Source organism: Fringilla coelebs (assembly GCF_963513975.1).
Source record: "Fringilla coelebs genome assembly, chromosome: 1".
Taxonomy (NCBI): domain Eukaryota; kingdom Metazoa; phylum Chordata; class Aves; order Passeriformes; family Fringillidae; genus Fringilla; species Fringilla coelebs.
In genome coordinates this window covers 138,659,548-138,680,747 of record NC_140028.1, presented here as the reverse complement: position 1 = coordinate 138,680,747, position 21,200 = coordinate 138,659,548, and the positions used below count along the sequence as shown (strand labels likewise).

The following is a 21,200-nucleotide window of genomic DNA, read 5'->3' as shown; positions in this document are numbered from 1 at the left end:
TAGATGACTGACCTCATTTCTAACTTTCCTTTGTGTCCCAGGCAGCAATTTGCACTATAAATCATAATCAGGTGATGCTGTCTAACCACATTTCTGGTGTTTTGAATCAATGGCAAATACTGCAGAGGTGTGGCACATCCTCAGAGTTAATCTGGATTTGCTTCTTGCCTTTTTTCCCTTTTTTATTGTTTTTGGTTAATTTAATCTTCTAGGTCTAATAGTGTGTTATGTCTAGTTCAGTGTTTCCCAGAGCTGTGATACACAAAGCATGCTTGTTCTGAGGATTAAATAGCCAACACCCAGCTGTTATTGTAGGCCACCCTGACCTGGTCCAGTCTGGCTGGGCAGCACATCTGACCTCCAGTCTGGTTCCTCAGGGTTCTTCTAAGAGTTTGCTAGGGCTGGGTAGACAGTAGTGTGTGTGAGCTGCTGCTGGTACAATGTGCTGTCATCATTTACGTTGCATCTGCTGGAATCATTGATCTGGATTGTTGCACTGCTGAACAGAAAGATGCATCGTGGCCATCCTGTCACCTTGAGAGCTGTTTAAGTACACGTTGGGCAATGGGAATAGATATTCAGGGCTTGTCAAGATTCTTTTTTTTTTTTTTAATAACCTCAGGAGGACAGGTCTGCTGGCATAAAATCAAATAGTCAGACAACTGAAACAACTTGTTCTTTCTCTTAATTTTTCAGATGTGTAGGAAATAGTTTTTTGCCAATCTAAATGAACTTATTACATAAACATGGGACAGATGCATCTCAGATCAATGAATTTCAGAATTATGCAGTAGTTTGGCATGTTCTGTTAAGTACACAGTGAGCTGAGCGTTCCAGATTAGCCCCTTTGAAATTATAATTGCATGGCGTTTCTCTTGGTGTACTGCTTCTACTACTAATTAGCTTTGTTTAATTTAGACTTTGATGGTCAGGCTGGGATTGTTAACATATGTTTCCTTCTACAAATATGATAGCAATTAAGACTTACTGATGCCACTAATGACTATATATATGCTTAGCTATATTAATTTACAGGTCAGCTGAGCAACAATGATGGTTTAAATATCTGCTTTCAGAGTCAATTTATTTTATGTTTGTTTACAATTATTTACAGAAAGAATTGGATGTCATCATGGGCAGTGTTACAAGGGTCATCACTGCTGTTCACTAAAACCCAAGGAAGTGGAACTGGCTGGGTAAGAACAACCCCCACCCTCATTGAAGTGTTAGTCATGTAAAGCACAATAAACTAAAGCCCTCTTATTTGCAGGGTGTAAATACCTATATATATACACACCTAATACAGAAAAAAAATACCTGTGTGGAAGTTGGCAAGAAAATAGTTTTGTGTAACCATAATGTAATTATGATGTAAGAGTAAGAAGAAAACCAGTTGTATGTATGTATTTTTGACAGGCTAAAACTGATAACGTTCAAGTGCTCCTTAGGCTTGAAGTTATTTCTCCAGGCCAAATACTTTTGTGTTCTTTACTAATGTGCTTGTCTAAACAGTTTGTGTGTTTTGCCATTCTTGGATATTTTTTTGTAAACTCCAGGTAATTTTGAATGTGATACATATAATAAAGAAAATAGTCTGACACATGGCTTCTTGCCTTGGCCTATTTGAGCAGTGCAGTGTTGTTGTCTTATGATTTAGTCTTTGTCTTGCTGGATTCCATATTTTGTTCTTGGTCTTCATGGTGCCTGACAAGTACTTGTACTTATTTTGTTGTCTGATGAAGACCAAAAGAGAAACATCACACTGAACATAATGATTATTCAATTTTTTAATCACCTCTAGTGTAATAGCACTGTCATTAAATTTGCTGTATTTATCCAGCTGCATTCCTGCATTAATAGGTATAGAAATGGCTCTTTATCTATGGCTTTCATAGCCTCTTTTGGAGGTCTGGCATTAAACTGTGTGGATCTCCTGTAATAAGTAAAGGCAGGCCAGAGCCAGTGTTCATTATTTCCATGTATTGTCATGTGAATTCCAGCAAAATTGTCTCTTACAGATCTGTGCTGTCTTGCTGTGCTTTACTGGTCTTTCTACTTGCCTCACTTTCTCCTGCTGTGTTTCATTAAGGATAATGAATTGGAATTGGCAGTTCCTTTCTATAGTATTGAGTATTTTCAGACCTGTAAATATATTTTTCCCTCCTTCTGTAGAAGGGGTGGTTGGAAGAGAATAGATAAGGATGGATAAATAAAATTTGGAGTAGAAGAGAATGAAAAAGGTAACGCTGGGCAAGATGATCAAGCAGAGGGAGGAAAGAAAAACAAAGATGAAAGGCATGAAAGAAGGTCAATTCCACTGTATGGCAGGAAGTGGATTTTGGTGACTTCTGTGATTGACTTTTGCAGCCAAAGATCAAAAAAGTGTTTCAGTTTTACAGATATTAATAGGCATATTGCAAAGTAAAAGTTCTGCCTATGTAGCTAGTCAAGTTCCAAAATCTCAGTTACAGCTACTTACACTCTTAATTCAGGTGTGGCTGTAAATCAAAAGAACTGTCTTTTCCAGCTGTATGTTGATATCATTAAAACACACAATGCTAAACTGTTAATGAATATATGATAATGTTATAAATGATGTCTGCCCAAATTAATTATCCATAAAAGATAAGCTATTAGCAGAGTTGCATGATTTAGGGGCAGTAGTGTAAGCCAGAGAGAATGATTAAAAAATAAATAAAAATCTTAACAAATACATTTAAAAATAAAAATGTGTAACTTCTTTTGATAATTTAAGGGGAGCAGAAGTCCCAAAGTCAGAATATTTCTGTGAGACACTATCAATTGTGTGTACTGTTAAGCACTAGAGTAGGGTCAGCAAAATAAATATCAACAGTACAAAGAGAATAAAATGAAGCTGGAAATATTAAAAGAGAATCTCTCTCAAGGACCTAATGTTTTACACCTGCATGATCATAGCTGACTTTGTAGATATGTAATTGAGTGTTCAGCACACACTCTTCTTGGTCTCCATAGGCAATTTTTTTTTTTAGGTATTCAAAATTCCACCTCACCTCTCAAACTTTGTTCTGTGTCCATATTTCAATGAGGTGAAGTCAAGTCTAACAGTTTGACATATAATAAGAATTACATTTCTTCTTCACCTTAGGAGAATATTTAGCATTCATCTAGTGATTGATATAACCATATCTTCTTTTTTTGTGCATTGTTTTTTGACTTCATCACTTTTCTTCCTTTTTCTCATCAAGTCATTTTGCCAAGGGGGCTCAATTCCTGAGCTCTTGCTCTCGCTGCTTTCTTCTTGGAAAAATGCTCTCAGTCATCGACCTGCTGTCACCTATGTAAACTCTGCCCAAGTTTCAGCTATCACTGTATGTGTTCTTGTTGCATGCCTCTTGTCACTGTAAGGCTATTTGCCACTAACCCTGAAAGTAAACTTGAATTTTTCCAAGATTTCATTTTGACACTTCATATAACAGCTCATGTATCTTGTTTGCTGTTTTTGAAAGTCATCCAAGATATAAATTAACACAAGTTTATTGCAATAATCCTGTAATTGTTCCACTGGAACAAAGTAGAAAGCATATCTGGTTCATTGGTGCTAGAATTATAATCCCAAATTTGCCTACTATTTGAACCACCAGTGCCTTGACTAATAAGCAGCATGATATTCTGAGTTTTTTAACAGATATTTTGTCTGATTCATTCTAACACAACTAATTTGGAATCTTTTTATGGTGCCTATGATATGTTTGATGCAATGATGTACATGTTGTTTGATAATTCTAGCTGTAATTGGAATACCCAAAAATGTAAATGTTATGCACGAAGAGGTGAAAGCAAAAGAGCACAAGGATGTTCTGGCAATATTCCACATACAGAAAGCTGATGTAAATTTGTAGGATTTTTATATGTAATTTAAGCATCTGTGGTTATGTTTTGAAAATGCCAAGCACGGAAGAGCTGCCTATCAAAGATTCATTAATTAACCTTTTGTTTAAAATGATGCAACTGTCTTTTTCTTGTTTGTGAAATTAATTGCTCTGTATGTGGAAGCCTGGAACAGATAACTTGTGAACAGTTTGGTAGCCTTGTAAAAGGCTACTTACTATAAGAAGGTCTGGATGTTTTTTAAAAGTATTTTTCATTCCGTTTTTGGTGTGAATGAGATGTATTATTGTCAAAGTGACAGGGCTTCATAAAGCAAAGAAAATGGCAAGTGCTTAGAAGGAGTCATCTGTCAGCTTTCTGTAATAGTGATGTGCCCTCAGTGACAAGTACAGTGGTGGCAAACCAAGCCTGTAGACTTCCCAAACATCAGGGAAATAGATGCTCTTCAAGATTCATCTGAGCAAACTCTTGTTGATATTACACAACTGTGATTTTAGCCAAGGATGTTATGTGTACATTACTACAGTTCATCAGTATTGCACTGCTGATTATGCAGGAGCTCAGATACTTTTGTGAAAACTTTTTGGAATGCAAATGGTCCTATCAGTCCAGTTTATAAAAACAATCCATCATTTTGCTGTGACAGTAAAGAATTTTTTCCCCTCCCTTTTTTTTTAATTTTTTTTGCTTAAGCTGTCGTTTTGAAACTCCCTGCCAGCCAAAAAGGTGCATCTGTCTCCACAGCTTTCTTTCCACAGTCCATCCATGGATGAGGAGGATTTGGAATTAGAGCATCCTACCCAACTCTAATTAGAAACAGAATTACAAGAATGTCAGGTGTCATTTGTACTTCCAAAGTCTTCCCATAAATAACTTCCAGTCCTGTTTCCAAAGAATGCTAGAGTGTTGTCACAGTACAGACTGTGTGGTTTGTCCCTGTGCAGGCTTCTAGGACTTGGAGAAAATCCTGAAAAGATTAAAAAGGCCTTCTATTTATTGGTGTGAATCTTCAAGGCTGTCCTTAAGCTGCACAGCAGCTACTCTATCTAAAGCAAAGAAAACACCTTATTCTTTCCAAAAAGTTACCTCTCCCATACATCCAGCATAAGTACATCCCATGACTGTTTTTTGTCTAAAAAAAGCTGTCAGAAGTGACTGTAGAACAGCTTCATATCTAGGACAGCTGGCAGCACCACATATAGACCTCTCCCTCTTTTACACTGCTGCCCTTTCCAAAATTTCCAGACAGCTCAAAAGAGAAATCCAGTAAGAGTAAGGTGTCTGCTCAGTAAGAGCTGGATTTATTTTGACTGGTACTGACTAGGTAGCACTGTTTTGTGAAAGCAGACTTAATATCTGTGTGGCAGCACATGCAAAAGGAAAGGGTTTTTTTGAGCTCTGTCAGCAGAACCTGATGGCTTCAGAAGGGTTCAGTTCCCTTCAGCAACCTTTGTGTTCAGGTTGTGTGAGCAGCCCTGTGCAGCATTTGCTCCTGAAAGCTTTAAGGAGGGAAATGGCTGCTGGCATCTCATTTTCATAGATCTGGGAGCAGAAAGGAACCTTGATAGGAAAGCTCAGAGGACAGCCTGCATGGTAAACTTAAAATGTCCTTGAATAAAAAGGCTGTGAAAGGTATGTAATGTGCTGGTATTTAAGAAGAGCTTTGCAGGGTAGCTGGATTATTTGCCTGGGTTTCCCCATCCTTGGCTCTCACACAGCAGTTTGGCCAACGTTTGAGTGAAGGAGTGTCAAAAGTCTTTTTTTCCCCTTTTGGCTTTAGTTTTTGCTTTCTTCTGTGCTTCTCTGAAATACTAAGGGGAGTCAGGCCAAAAAGATGGGTACAGTGTAAAGCTGTAGGAGGTAGTGCTGTAATCTGTCAGGTGTGGATTCAGGAAGCTAATGTAGTGGAGGGCTTTTCTTTTGGTCAAAACAGCACTGACAGGTAACATTTTTTTCATGTTATGTCCTGGTGTCACCTGTAGCAAGTCCTGTCCTGTGATTCTCAGCATCATGTGGGCCATGATTTTAACTAATCACCCCCCTGCCCCAATCCTGTAGAGGACTTTGGCACTAGTTTCCTGTTCTCTCCAGTGCCAAACTCTATAAATTGATTTAAATTTTTTTCCAACACGCAGCAAGATCGATCTAGACTGCCAGGAAGTGCGTCTGGGACACTTTGGATGTGTGTCCAGCAGTTATGTGACTTTCTCTTGAACAGGCAGCTGCTGCAAGAGCCAAAATGGCCCAGAGATTGTTCCTTTGGATTCTGCTGCTGAGCTGGGCTTCTCTCAAAAGCTCTGCTATAATCAATAAGGAATGTTCTTGGATGAGGTATCTGAGAATTAAGTTAGAAAGCTGAAGGTGATGTGGAGTTTTTTCCCCAACTGCTAATTGGCATTGGATAAATTAGAAGTACAGCCCTATTGTGATATTTCATGGGTAAAATAAAGAAGTTAAGATGCTGCTTTCCATTCAACACTTCATTGCCCTTAGGACTCTGGACGTGGAGATTTTCCAGTGGTAAACAGCTTTTCTGAAGCACAATTAGCATTAATTAACATCCATGCTGGGAGTTTAATCAGAAGCAGCAGATTAGTCCTGTTTTCTGAACCATCTTTTCTCCCCTTGGGTATGGCTGTTCTTGCACAGGCTGGAAGCTTGTGTTTGCAGCAAGGAGCTTGTCCTGGGGCTTAGGTCCCCCAGAGCTGTCACAGGAGCAGCACTCACACATCAAAGGCTTCATGAAGAAATAAGAACCTTTCAGGGGGAGCAGATGCTACAAGCTTTCCCTGAACTACAGCATGAAATTTCTGTGCTCTAACTGAGGGAGTTCCAGCTTTCCCTGTTCCATATTTTACTCATGTCACTCACAATTAGAGCTTTTTGTTTGTGGGGGCCACTGAACTGGTTTCCTTGAGGAATTACATTTGAAAGCTATGTGGTGTATGTTGAAATCATAGTAAAAGTACTTTATTTTAAAAAATTCTGATACCTAACATAAATGTGAAGGTAGGAGGTAAGAATAGCTCCCTGAGGTTTTCCTCCAAATTGTTTGAAGGGGTTACTTGTGGGTTATTTGCTCTTCAGTAGACAGACAGTGAGTTCTGTTTACTTGGTAGGACATGCTCCAGTATTGCAATAGAAGAACTACAGAAAAGTATAAAAGTGTTGAGGGGTAAATGGTTTTTAAAAATTATAAATAGAGAAATGTACAAACTGAGAGTGCTCTTTCAGTGTGGAGGGATGTGATTCCTGTCCAGCAAGCCTACTGTTTCTGGTTTGATTTTTGGTTTTATATACAACCACTGATTAAGTGGCAGAATGTTTGGGGGTGTTTTGTTCAGTTACTTATTAGCTGGTTTTGTTTAAAGCTTGGGACTATCTTGGCTAAAATCAAGCTACAATCAAATGTTGTATGGACTTCTGCCATTTGTGATAGGAAAAAAAAATCTCTGCTGGAATCTGATTGGCATTTAAATTTGTAGAATTTTGAGGGCTTTAAGCTGAGCAGCTTGTAACAGACATGCTTAAAGGTTGTTCTGTGAAAGGTTTCTTGTTTTCCTGGTGTCATACCTGTTGATTGGTGGCAAAGTACTGTATCTGGTCTAAGTTGTATAGACTGTAAATAATACATGTTATATTTAAAAGATTGCAAAACTGTAAAGAATTTCCTCAGGTTTAATTTTATCATCACTGTTCGTAATTTTTTCCAGAAGTTTGGTGTTAATCAGTCTAAGCCAGAATTTACAGTGGATCTCAAAGGGGCTTTGATTGACTGGGCCTCGAAAGACAAATCCAGCAAAAAGAATGTTATTGAGGTAAATTGTTTTATTTAAATACAGAATTATATGCACTTCAATTACTGATGTATGAAATTTTCTTTAAGCTTAAAATCAAAATCTCATAAAACTGAATTTTATCCACATCTACCTGCTTAAATGTAGCTGTTAGTACTTGCAAGAAATGTCCATTTTTAATATGTCTGTATGGGATATGCTTTGCAATTTTAATCAGACTGTTGATGACTGTTCTCACTGCTGAATGTTCTTGAGTGTCTGTGTGTTAGCTAACAATTTTGCCAGTGAGAAGTTTAATTTGATTTAAGTGACTTTACTTTTGAACTGTAGTGTGTTTATCAGTTCTGATGATATCTGTTTTTATTTCTTTAAAGCTAAAAACCCGCCAAGGTACTGAGCTCTTAATTCAATCAGATAATGACAGCTTTATTAATGAATGGTATAAAGTTCTTAACTACACCATCAATAATCAGGTATGTATTTATATAATGAAGGTTCTATTTTCACAGTAATATTATTTAGTAAACTAATTGATATAGCAACTTCTAAAATTTCATGTGCATCTTCATTTACTCATTTTCTTGAAAGCTGGCACGGGGTTTGAGGATATGGCAGTTCCTGGTGGTGGTGAGCGAAATATGACAGTGGCAAAGGGAGAAAGATGGTCCACTGGCTTAAGATGCAGGAGTTTTGGGCTGACATCCATCTCAGAAATGAACTTACTACTCTGGCCAAATACTTGTTCTGTCTCAGTCACCTGAAAGGTTCTGATAGAGAGGGAATGAAAGGGGCAGGATGGCCAAGGGACAACTTAATGACATACATTTATTAGCATTTGATACTGCTTTTCACTTATTATGGCTGCACTGAAGTGCAGATTAAAAGCCCTGGCAAAATACTGTATTATCTCTTCTTATCTGACAGCATAATGCCAAGTGTTTAATTATCAGAGAAGTGCTCAAGCGTTTGCTTTTGATATTGCCAAATAGGATTAACAGTTTTTTAATTCAGAAGTTGGAGGAGATCTTGGAGAAAATATTGCTCTCTATCAAGTTTAGTTCATGTGTATTCTTACTTTTTAATAGTTCCAGGCTTGGCTGAAAGCAACTTGGCTGAAAGCAACATAAGCTCCAGTTATGTTGCTTTCAATGCCAGTCAGTGGCTTTCATTTCTCTTAGGTCTGCTTTTCACATATGGGTGTTTTCCACCAAAACACAGCAGGCTAATATGAATGGTTGAGTTCCTTTCTGAGCACTCGTAGTTTAGGTTCCTGATCTGCTCTGTCCCTGGTATGGGAATGTCATGGCCCTTAGTAACCAGGCAAGGCAGAGTCACCCAGTCACTCAGAGACCCCTTCTCCTGCCTGCCCTGTGTAACACAACTGAGGCCACTTCTTCCCTGCTTAAAAAAGAGTGAAGATGGAAAGGCTGAGATATGCTGAGATGTGAGGTATTGCATGTTAGGTTGAGGAATGGTGGAATAAGGAGAGTCTATCAGCATTCTGGAGGAAATGGTGCTGTATACTGCTGGGAGCTGGTAGCCAAGAGACCCAAGACTACAAGGCATAAGTCAAGAAGGTACATTAGACTACCTGATAATTTGAAGCACTGAAGCTTTGGGTACAAAAATCCATCAGATCTAAAGCCAACTTTTAATTTTTTAAAGTTTATGGTAATAGTAGCTGTGATCTCTTTCCCATGACCAAAGTACTATTGCTAGTATGGCAAGATTTTCCTCAAAAGAAAAGGCAGATCAGATTCTGTTCTCTTTGCTCCCTCAGGCTGCTGTTGTGGCAATATCCTGTATCAGAGGAACAGCTTCCTGCAAAGGATGTGTTTGCTCTTTTTAAACACAGAAATTTCCATGTTATTACTTTAGACTTGTTGCATAGTACAAACTGGATCCCAGATGACTTTCTTCCAAAGCATTTAATAGTTTTAAAATATGCCAATCCTAAAAAGCTTTGAGGCCTCTTGAACTGTGGCAAAGGATCCTTAATGGGGACATTATTTGGGCAGTTGAATATATGGATCTGTGATATGTAAAAAGGCTGTCCAAAGCTTTTGAAAAGGAACAGGAATGAAGGTGTTTAAAGGGAACACTGCCCTACAGGTTAAAGTACAGCTTAGTCCAGGAAGTCATGCTGCTGCTCAGTTCTCTGGAGTGCACAACCCTGCCTCATTTTTAGGGTTTCCTTCCTTGTGAAAGAAGGCACTCTGCAGTTAGATTTTGGCAACTGCCTAGCAGTCCAGTTCACTTCAGTTGAAGTGAAGTAAGACATGCACAGTTTGGGAAGGGAATATGTTGTACCAAAGCTGAGGAAGTTTCTTTCCCCGCTTCCTGGTATGTCTGCAGTCACACACGTAGCCTGGGCTGCATGTAAAATCAGCAGACTCTGGTGTCTGCCTGAACACTTCAACATGACCAGTGTTTTCACTTGACATTGTTTAATGAGAATATGCTGAGATAGCAGGAACACTGGGAAAGAATTTTAGGCACCAGTACACTTATTTTTCAGAGTGAATTCAGTGTATGTTTTGACAGTAGTGAGATTTTCCAACTGATAGTTCTATTTTCTATTAAGAAAATTTTACTTATAGAGAAAAAAAATTGGATAAATGCTCTAGAAATTTTTTTCTACTCCATCAGTCAGGCATTTCTGTTGCAGACCATTAAATAGCTGATGTTTGTCTATTGGGTTTGGAAAATAAGGCCAACCAAAAATAATTTCTGTTGTTTATTGGTTGATGTAATGAAGTGTTATCATGAAAGACTGGTTGTACTCTGTTCAATGTTCAGCAACATTTTTTGTATTGAGTCTTATGAATAAATAGTGTTTCTCAAAGTTACTCACTCTGCCAATGAGAGTTGTCTCTGAAGATGTTTAACATCTAGAGTTCAGGAAACAACAAACTGAATGTCATTATGGGGGGGGGAAACTGTGTGTCTGCAGGAAATATGTGTGTTAATGCTGTATTTCTGAACTGGCAAACTGAGCACTGCATATCTTCTTAAATCCAACAGGTAATAGAGTCTGATGAAGCATTAGATGATGAAGTGCCAGATTCTCCTGGAGTGGAAAAACAAGACAAAGAGAAAGAGAAAGAAAATAAAGACTCTAAGAAACTTCGTTGTGAGTTGAAAATTTTCTGTTAATTTATTCTAGCAATGGCAGTTTTCACTTTCTGCATCTTCAGTATTTTGTGTAAATAGGGAAGAATTCAAAAGGACAGCTAAAAATGAAACCACTGGAGTTTGGAAACAATCTTAATATAGTTCATTCTACATCTTGATGCTATTTTGTAAATTTTCTTCAATGTTTTATTAATCATACTTTAAAAAGGGAAGAAGAAAAGAAAGGTGAAATGTCTTTAGCTCCTGTTGTATGACACATTTAAAATGGGAAAATAAGCAGTGGTGAAATTAATTATTTTCAAGGTGGTGTCAAATGCACAGAAGTAGTATCTGACTTACCAGGCAAACTGTTTTCTCTCCTTTCCTTCCAGGGTCTATATGAAATTTTCAAAAAAGTATTTAATTCTTTCAAGATAGTTAACCTAATGAGAGGCAGGACTGGTTTTGAAACATAGCTGCATTTTTAAATTTCCACATCAATTCCATACGTAAGCTACTGTTTAGTTGGTTTTGCAAGTGTTTAGTGACAGGGTTGTCTCTTTGTAGTTTGAGAAATGGATGCTATTTACAAGGAGTTCCAGAAAGTTAAGGAAAAAATGAGGGATGAGTTGAAAATTTGAGTAGGTTTTTTGTGTGTTTTGGAGTGTAATTGTTTTTTTCTTTAAATGCTGGTTCCTTGGCTGATAAATGCAGTTTTGGTTCTGTGGGTAGTAATGCCAAATGTGTTTCTGTTTTCAGCAGTGAAAGCACCCAGCAATATAGACTCCACAGATCAGAAAAAGACCAAAACGAAGCTCAAGAAGTTTCTTACACGGCGCCCTACATTACAAGCTGTCCGTGAAAAAGGCTACATTAAGGGTAAATGAACCTTTTTAACAAAGGACATAATTTGAAAAGCTGAATTTAGTAGTTCATGTGTAAAATGGGGTTAAAATGGTCTAGTTTCAGAGTAAAATACATGTGTATAGTTGGTTTAACAAAAGTCTTGGATGTATAGTGGAACTGGTGATTGCTGTACTTCTGAGTGCTGTTACTAGCCATTAAACTGCTCGGAGGATGCCCTCTCCTTTGGCTCAGTGCTGGCCGAACTGCAGTGAAAACTGGGGGCCCAGGAGCCCCTTTGGACTTGGACTGTCTAGCTAAGAAGCACTGCATTCCACCCTTCTGAGCTGGAAATCCAGATAACTGACCCTCATTTGTGCAAATAGGGGAAGGAACAGCCCTTTGGGTACAAAGCTGAGGGTGTGCGCTCACCCAAGGGTGTTTTAGTCCAAGTGGAACCAGACAATCATGTGCCATATCATAAGAAATTAAATATTTAGGAAAACCAGGATGAAGTTACAGGAGTCTTAAATTAAACATCTTTTTCCCATAACATTTTTTGAATGTAAACATTATTTTAATTGTTTCATGAAGAGTGTTACAGATACTCTTGAATCAAAGTTATGAAAGATTTCTTTTTGTCACAATTTGAGAGAATGGTATTTGCACAGGTTTAAGTTAATGTGTTTGTGTAAATTATTGACTTGGTACTTAGTTATTGTAAAACTTCATTTATTTATTTATTTGTATGCTTTAGCAGGACTTGTAGGTGATGCTCTACTAGGGTCAAAATAGCATATGGGTAGGCAAATACCAGACCAAATCCTACTGTGATTTGCCTCACCACATACTTTAACAGGTGTGCTTCTGTTGCATGTGGCATTTGATATATTTGTGTATCTGCAAATATAATTTACTTGTAAATGATGGAAATTTTGTTTGGAATAAGGGAGCATTATTCCCAGACTTTGACGTTTTGCTCTGCTTTACAACTTAGTATTCATGTCATGGCTCAGTGACGGAACTTCTGACATTGGCAACAGTGAACACTAAGCCAAGTTTAACTTGTACATGTGCGTGCTAATGATGGGATTTTTAATAAAGGCATTAAGGAATGAGGAGTTTGGTTTTTATTTAAAAGCATGGTGTAAGTTTTAAAAGTTGGATGGGCACTGTACAGCTTTACATTTACTGTATGAATGAAGAATACAGAAGTCTTCATTTAAAAGCCCAGTGTACTTTTGTGGCTGCTGCAGAACAAGCTTAGTAAATGGAAAGCTTGGCAAATCCAATATGAGCAGAAAAACTAGTGAAAAGCTCTGGAAGAAAAAATCCACTTGAAACCGCATGCCCTAAGTGGAGAAGGAACTGTTTTAAAGCTTGTTACATGGAAAATCAAAAGTACAGACATTATTTTTAAGATGTGAAGAAAAAATACTATTCCTGTATGCACTGAAGTTATTAAAGTCGAAGGCAGTTGTAGCAAATTACTTTGTTACATGCTACTATTTTCTTCTGCTACCTAATCTGCATTGCTTTACCTGCCACAGCTGCATGCTAGCCTGGCTTTCTGCTGCGCGGGCTTTTTCAATCCTTTGCTACTGATTCTGCTTATAAAGCTCGCTGCGTGAGTAGCTGCCACAGCACCGAGGTGGTGTGGACCACTGGCCTTATCATATCCAGCTAATAATGCCATTACATGCCCATTTCCATACTATAAAATTGGTTTGGTGTGCTGTTTGGGTTTCCCAAAGCACCAGTCAAGATGCAAGAGTTGTTAATCTACTGAAATTATCGAACATGAAAAATGGGCTAGGTGCCGTGCATGATGCTAATGCAAGAGCAGTCTCTTTTGCAGAAGCTCTGAAGTAAGATACACCAGATTCTGGGAAGATGGCCACTTACGTACCTAATTTAACAGAGTAAACAAACCAACAAACACTCCTTCCCTTTAAGAGTGGAATCTTTGCTTCTCTCTCTCAAGACCCCATGTCACTTTCATGCATCTGAACAGAAGAGGCCATCTATTATTTGGGCATCTTTGATGAAAGTCATAGAAACGGATCTATCAAAGGTTTTGGTGATAACAATCTGAGCAAGAAGAATTTACATGCTGCTAAAATTCACTGAGACGTTGCAAGATTCTCCTCTCTGTCCAAGCTGATTTTCATTTTTGCTCCACTTTATCATGGAAAATACTCCCCCTGGATTGTGCAGTTTTGAAAATAAGATTCAGATTTACCGTTGCCCATAAATATCTGTATTTAGATTCTGACCTTGCAGCCAGGTTGCCTATTCATGGTCAGACTTGCATCCGTTCAGAGCTCTGAGGTAAAAGTCTGTCATTTAGAAATTTGTGTCAGAACTTAAAAATGTCAGAAGACTCTACATTAAAGTAAATTAATGTATAATGCTGTATCGAACAGTGGGTGCAGGGAAAGATGATGTTTTGCCGGGGTTTTTCCCAAGCAATGCCAAAGCTTTCACACCGGTTAAAGTTCATTATCTCTTTGAATTTTTAACAAAGATTGCAATAAATGCATGTTGATTGGGACATGAATGGAGTGTAACAGGACACATTTGAATCCATTACATTTCTTATAACGTTATTGACAAAACGAGTCATAAAGTATCACCTGATGGATTAAAAGGATTTCAGTAGCAAAACTTCCTTTCTTGGAGGCTCACGTTTGTGTAGCTGCTGACGCTCTTCTTACTGGGAGCTTTTCTCGCTGGGAGCTGCTGAGAACTCTTTTCAAAACTTTCCTGTTTCCTCTCCAATGCTGCGACAATTGTATCCAGTAGACTTTGCCCTTTGTAGAGGTTTGTTTTAACCTGAACTAGTTCTGTCACTTGTGTCCTGTTCCACTGTAAATCAGTCTCTTTACTTGGTTCCAGATCAAGTTTTTGGTTCAAATCTCACCAGCTTGTGTCAAAGAGAAAACAGCACGGTGCCAAAGTTCGTGAAGCTGTGCATTGAGCATGTTGAAGAACATGGTATGGTTGAATTTTTTGTTTACAAAATCTCTCTGGCTCACCACTCTTAATGTTGAACATTTTAATCTTAAAATGCTGTTGGTTTATTTCTGGAAGCTAATCTGAGACTTGTATCTGGAGGTAGCATTGGGTTTTCAAGAGTGAGGACATAGGTGGGATCCAAAGTGGGGAGAGGGGAGGAAATCTTATATCTGAGAAACTAATCTGCTTCAGAATATTTTAAGTTGAGGAAAAGGCAGGACAGCCCTCTGGCAGCAAGGCTCCAAAGGAAGAAGGAGTACAAGAAGTAGTAGAAGAGCTCAGCTCATCAAGTTTTTCTTTTCAGATTAAAAGTGAGACAATTGAAATACATTTTTGGAATGTTTAAGCATGCTAACAATCACTTCAGTTAAAACTTCCTTAAAATGAACTTTTAGGAAAAGTTCTGTTCCAGCTCTGTGTACGCACTGACTGCCAGAAGACCAGCCTGTTTGTTTGATGCCCTTCAGCCAGTCACACAAATTGCTATATTTTATACAATTCTGGAGATTATCAGTGTCCACATATTGACTCAGTTTTTGTTTGCTTTGATTGAAAATATGTATTTCCTACCTAACAACTGAGAACACTATGTTTGAAAGCTACATGTAACATTCTGGGTTTTCTGCTGTAAAGCACATCTTCACATTTGTGTTGAAAATGCGTTGGTTGTGACTCCTGACTTGGCTGTAGTCTCTGTGGGTTTTCTTGCCTGTTTCTCGCTGTTGTCTTTGCCTTATCTCTTGGAAAAGATGACTGAGAGGGGATTATGGAATCTCCATAATCATCATTCAGATATTTACCAGTCCGTTAATCTGAGAACTTTCCCTTGAGTATCAGGGTAAGTGTTACAGGGGAATACATGTGAATTCTAAGGCATTTTCCATGGGATCTTCATTTAGCCTGTAGTCCTCTTTGTCAGTGCTCTATCTTATGGCCTGGGAGGGGAGAAAAACTGCTTCCATTGCATTACTTCAGTTTGACAAACTGCCACCTTGCTTGTGGCTGCAGGCTTTATTCCATTTGTGATCTGAAGATTGTGAGAAAGGGGTTATTTTGCTTTGTTCCTTTTTTTTTTTTGGTTTGTTTTTTTAAATATTTTTTTATTTTAAAGGCAGGACTGCAGTGAAGATAGTGAAGTTTTCCTTTTTTAAAAACCTGAGGGGAAGCTGACAGAAATGAACAGCTTTTTTTCCCTACCTCTCCAACTCTTCCTTCTACCAATACACCTCAGATCAGTTCTTTCTGTAAAGGAATGACTAGTGGATTATGGGGAAAAGGGATATGTCAGATGGTGCTGGTAACTGTGCTCTGTTGCATCAGACAACTCCTTCAGGAGCTACAGGGACTTGCAGGTATTCTGGCAACACTCACCCTCTCAGTGGCACTGACTCACCTGCTGCATCCAAGTGGCTTTTCAGATAAATTCTTTACCTCCTAATCACTGCTGAGTAACTGCAGTAGCAACCACAGAGACGCAGTTTTCTTCTTTTCTGGTCAAGTGTGCGGTCCTGTAAGGCAAGGGCTGCCCATTTTAGTTCTGTAGGCTGTTGGGTAGCTCTGAGTGTGCATGTGCCTCATTCCTTCTCCTTGTAAACCTGGTCACTTGACAACTTTGAGATGCTCTCTATGCATGACTTGATTGGGTTTTTCTTAACCATACATTAAAAATTGAACATTGTATCCACAAAATACCTGGTTATTGCATGTTGGACTCCCATGTATTCCCTGCCCACCCACCAAGAGCATCTTAAACAAGACATCTGATCTCATTGGGGAAACTTGGAGCTGTTGCCTCATCACTACTTGAATAGAAAGTTTTGGAGGTTACTTTGAGCTCAATGCTGCCAAACTTGTGTCAGCAAATTAAACCCCCTCTGGTTTATATGCCCTGTCCATCAAAAGAAGATAGTTTAACTTTTTATTTCTTTGTTACAAGGTGGGTTTCCTTTGCTTTTAATTTTGCTAATCAGACCTATACATATGTAAGTTATTAAAATGGATTTATCCCTTTGTTTCAGGATTAGATATTGATGGCTTATACAGAGTTAGTGGCAATCTTGCAGTGATACAGAAGCTGAGATTTGCAGTCAATCATGGTAAGCTTCCTCCAGTTATATTAACACTGGCATATATTTTCAAATTGTTGAAGTCCATAGAAAGCTAAGGAAAAAGATTTCTCTGTAACTGTAGTATATCATGAGACATGACTGTCATCCTCAAAGTAAAGTTACTTCACAATCACAGAACTGACTGTGTAACACACATTACTTGAAAAACCTGATATTCTGGAGGTTTAGTTTAGTGTGGACGATAGAGGCATTGCTAGAACAGAATTCTAAAAAAAGATGGTAATAGAATTTGAGGAAGTGGAATTGTTTCAAACAAAACAACTCACTACTTTATGGAAAACCAGCAAGCATGTTAAGCTTTCACCAGCATTAAAACTGTAAATTTATGGGCTTTTTAGTGAGATTTGCTACTGCCTTTTAGTGGGTAGAGGGCTTAGCTCCTCTTCGCTGTACTCTGTGTATAAAACCCTTTCTTCTGGCAGTATCTTAGCATAGCCCACCCAGAATCTAACCTCTCATTTCCTGATTGACAGTAAAATTTGTACTGTGTCAGCAGCTCTTGTTCCTTTCTGGAAAATGCCCTAGGAGTAGGGCAGTAGGCAGAGTTTAGCCATCTCCATCTGCTGCTGCAGCTCTGTATCCCAGATTGGGATATGGAATGTGCTGAAGTGGAGCAAGTCTTCACTACTTTGAAAGCAATAAGTACAGAAGAATAGTTGGGTTAATTAAAAAGAAAAAGAGCCTTTATAGTTGAAGTATTATCATTAATTACTTTTTTTTCTCTCTCAGATGAGAAGCTGGACTTGAATGACAGTAAATGGGAAGATATACATGTCATTACAGGAGCTCTAAAAATGTTCTTCAGAGAATTGCCAGAGCCACTGTTCACTTACAACCACTTCAATGACTTTGTCAATGCAATTAGTAAGTCTGGAGAACTTGCATATGGTGTTTGGATAAGTCCTGTACAATTCTAAAAATTGTTTTGGACGTCAGAAGGTTGTTTTGGTTGTGAACAGGGTGACTTGTCTGGAATTGCCTGTCCGTGCTGCCGGGGCCGGCCGGGAGGTGGCAGTGTCCTATCTCGGATAAGCACTGCAAATCGCGGCTTTCTTTCCCAGCCTCCTTAATTTTATGCTGAAGTTTTAAACAAAAATACTGAACTTTTGTTTCTCAACCTCACCCTTTTGCAGAGCAAGAACCAAGGCAGCGTGTCCCTGCTGTTAAAGATTTAATCAAGCAGTTGCCAAAACCAAATCAGGACACGATGCAGGTACTCTTTAGACACCTGAAGAGGTAAGTGACAGATAGAAGGAAAGGCTTTGTGTTGCTGATCTTTCCTTAAAGATAAAGAATCCAATTTAAAGTACCAAGTGACTGTTCTTACTGCATTTTTTATATTGGACTTGATAAAAGCATGGATCAGTCTGGATATGAGCTTGCAGAGCACCAGACTTGAGCCAGTATGTTGCATAGTTGTGATGCTTGCTGCCAAGTCCTTTAGAGGGACTGTGAGACTTTTTTCATAGAGAGGGGAATTGCAGCAGCTGTATGTCTTAATAGCAAGACTGCTCGTTAAATAAATACTCTGAATAGCCATTTGCTTTGGGATGTGTCTTTTTCTGTCATCCTATTGCCCTAACACTGATAAATCTCTTCTTGTGTATTGTTTTCTCTTTCAGAGTTGTAGAAAATGGAGAAAAGAACCGAATGACCTATCAAAGTATAGCAATAGTTTTTGGTCCAACCTTATTAAAACCAGAGAAAGAGACTGGTAACATAGCAGTCCACACAGTATACCAGAATCAGATTGTAGAGTTAATTCTACTGGAATTGAATTCCATCTTTGGACGCTGACATTTTTCTTGGAGAAGAAACTGGAAGTGATGGGTTGGCAGCAGTACTCCATCAGAAGGAAAACCTCTTGCTGTATATGATTTTGATGTTTTATGTTTGTGGACCAAGCAGCAACTTGTTTTTTGCACTTTTGGGGGGGGGATGAAACAGGATAAATGTTTGACCACTTAAATGCGAATTAAAGACAACACTTCAGATTTCTTTGAAAAGTTCAATATAAAAAATAAATTGAAAAGTTTATAGTTTGCCTTTTTAAAGTATCATTGGAAAAATTTAGTATAGGTTCATACACTGGATTTCTTGGAGAGTAAAGCTAATAATCTCAGACTGGATAATCTGGAATTTAATCTCAAAATTCTTCCATATGATGGGGAAAAGTCCTACCATTTTTCCCAGTATGGAAAAATTCAGTGAAGTTACATCTTAAGCTTGTTTATTACAACCTACTTAGATCTGTATGACACTTTTCCAAGGGGTTTCTGCATGCCTGACTGTCCTAGACTTGCGCTAACAGTTTGGTTTAGTTATTCAAATCTAATTCTTCCCTTGATGTCTGCTGCCCTCTGTCCTTCTTTTTCGCCTGTTTTTCTGTTTTTGGGGTTTTTTTTGTTTTGTCTTTTTTTTTTGTGGGGCTTTTTTGTTTGTTTGTTTGTTTTTGTTTGTAAACTTTTTTACTTTCTTCTTTCTCCCTTTTTTTTCCCCCAGCAGCCTCTCTGGAAGTTCTTTGCTGCTTCATAGAGCAGCACACTATTACACTATTTCAAACACTGAACTTGTAAGAATATCCAGCTGTGGTTATTTGTTGTGGGGCATAATAGAAGTAATATTTAATAAACATGTTCATTTTTTCAGGGTATGTCCTGAGCTAAGTTTTGTGTAATACTGATCTAAAGCTAAAGTCCTAAGTAAATACCGACTGTAACACTGTATTGAGTTCTTGGTATAATGCTGTGGTAGTGGAAGTTCATTCTTGATGTAAATACAGGCTGTCCTTTTGATTCCTGTATATATCAGTTCCTGTATAGTTGAAGACCACTTTAGTCACACATTTCTAATCATGGGTAGATTAGCTACAGTAGCATAATGTTTCCAGTGGATGTCTGGGTTTCAGCAGGGAAACAGGTTATGGGGAGGGAGGGAGATCTAACTGTGTGCACTTTTAGATGTTAATTACATTTGCGGGCAAATAACTGTAATGCAAATGGTACTGGAAAAATACTGAGTGTGCTTGCTAAATTGTTAATGCACTACAAGAAGAGCCTTTTAGATTATTTAATATGTACAGGATACATTAGAAAAATGTATTATGAATTCTAACATCTGCAGATAGTGAAAGTCATGTTTTGATAGATAGATGTTTGATGGAATCCACTATGCTGAATTTAAGATTTTCTTTTTACATTAATGTAGAATAATTTGTAAAATTGGTTTTGAAAGATTTTGTTACAGGGAGCATGGTTTGCTGAAGATTTTTTTAAATGTATTTTTCTAGACTAACTGCTGTATCTGACATATTTGTTATGTCTAACCTGAATAAAGAAAACCAATAGTTCTTTTAGAGTTTACCATACCCACTTCAGACAACACGAGCCCCCTTTGAACAAGACCAATGTATCTTACCCCTTAGCATGGATGGATACCACTTGTGACAAAGAGCTGTCACACTGGACTGAAATATCAATGCCTGCTTTATAACCTGACAATTTTAGGAACTTCCCAGTCCCCTTCTTTAACAACTTGAATTCTAACATAAGGTTCAGAGAGGGCAGAAGTAATTTATGGATATAAATTTGCAGTCTTTAAAACACATCCCAGCTTGGAGCCCGCTGTACAGGAAACAGTTACGTTGAGGAGGGGGTTGTGTCAGTAGCCTTGGCTCTGCCGTGTCCCTGTCACAGCCCTGGCTGCCAGCAGAGGGGACGTGCGGTGACACACTGAGCTGTAACCAGACTGATGGTACGAGAATTTCACGAGCATAGGGCTTGCATGAAAAGTTTTTGGAGATGAGCGAGGAGATTAGTAACCTTGTGGCTTTCTCAGTGTCTTCTTGTGGTAATGGTGAAGTCTTGTGGTTTGTTGCAAAGCGACCTGGGTGAGAACTGTGAAAGCTCTGTCTCAGAGGTGTGTTGTCAGCCTCCCTCTGGGCTGTCACACCGAGCAGTGCTGAGCCTGTGCCCTAACCTGCTAGAAAATATTGACTGAGTTGGAATCTGTGGCTGTACATTATTCAAACCCTGCCTTTGGCTGTAAAGGAAGAATTCCTGCTGCTATATGAGAGGGCTTGTTCACCGGTCACCTTTTGTTGCGAGTGTTACCTTTTTGAAAGGAAGAATGCCTTTTCAAAGCAATTTGATTATGAGGATGTCACACTTTTCCTTGTATTCCCCAAAAATAAAGCATTTTGTTATTACAATATCTAGTATGGTTTTGTGCAGTGAAGTTGTCTTAATATTCTAATTTTTAGTTTGGGGAGGGAGGAGGATTCTTTTTAATTTAAGGAGGTGTAGGCAAACACTTGAGACATTCAGGAAGAGGAGGAAGTCCAAGCTGATGGTACATTTGTTGTGGCCAGCATGAAATGATGTATGTCACCACATAAGGTTTCTTCAGTGCTTTAAAGATCTTGTCTTGT

The 21,200-nt window shown here is 38.4% G+C and overlaps 1 protein-coding gene across 6 annotated transcripts in view; it reads left to right on the top strand.

Moving 5' to 3' along the window:
• Positions 1–20,949, top strand: part of ARHGAP12 (Rho GTPase activating protein 12) — a 75,061-nt gene extending 54,112 nt beyond the window's left edge. For 2 of the 6 annotated variants that reach the window (XM_084222493.1, XM_084222490.1), the window contains 11 exons: positions 1,115–1,196; positions 3,228–3,350; positions 7,584–7,688; positions 8,042–8,140; positions 10,692–10,800; positions 11,544–11,660; positions 14,523–14,621; positions 16,661–16,738; positions 17,501–17,635; positions 17,905–18,007; positions 18,394–20,949. In XM_084222493.1, the coding sequence (XP_084078619.1) occupies positions 1,115–1,196; positions 3,228–3,350; positions 7,584–7,688; positions 8,042–8,140; positions 10,692–10,800; positions 11,544–11,660; positions 14,523–14,621; positions 16,661–16,738; positions 17,501–17,635; positions 17,905–18,007; positions 18,394–18,568 (1,225 nt within the window). In that variant the 3' untranslated portion in view covers positions 18,569–20,949. Of the gene's footprint in view, positions 1–1,114; positions 1,197–3,227; positions 3,351–7,583; positions 7,689–8,041; positions 8,141–10,691; positions 10,801–11,540; positions 11,661–14,522; positions 14,622–15,753; positions 16,739–17,500; positions 17,636–17,904; positions 18,008–18,393 lie in introns of those variants that run through there. The other 4 variants (XM_084222492.1, XM_084222489.1, XM_084222491.1 and 1 more) reach the window with 3 other exon arrangements.
• The last annotated feature ends 251 nt before the right edge of the window (positions 20,950–21,200 follow it).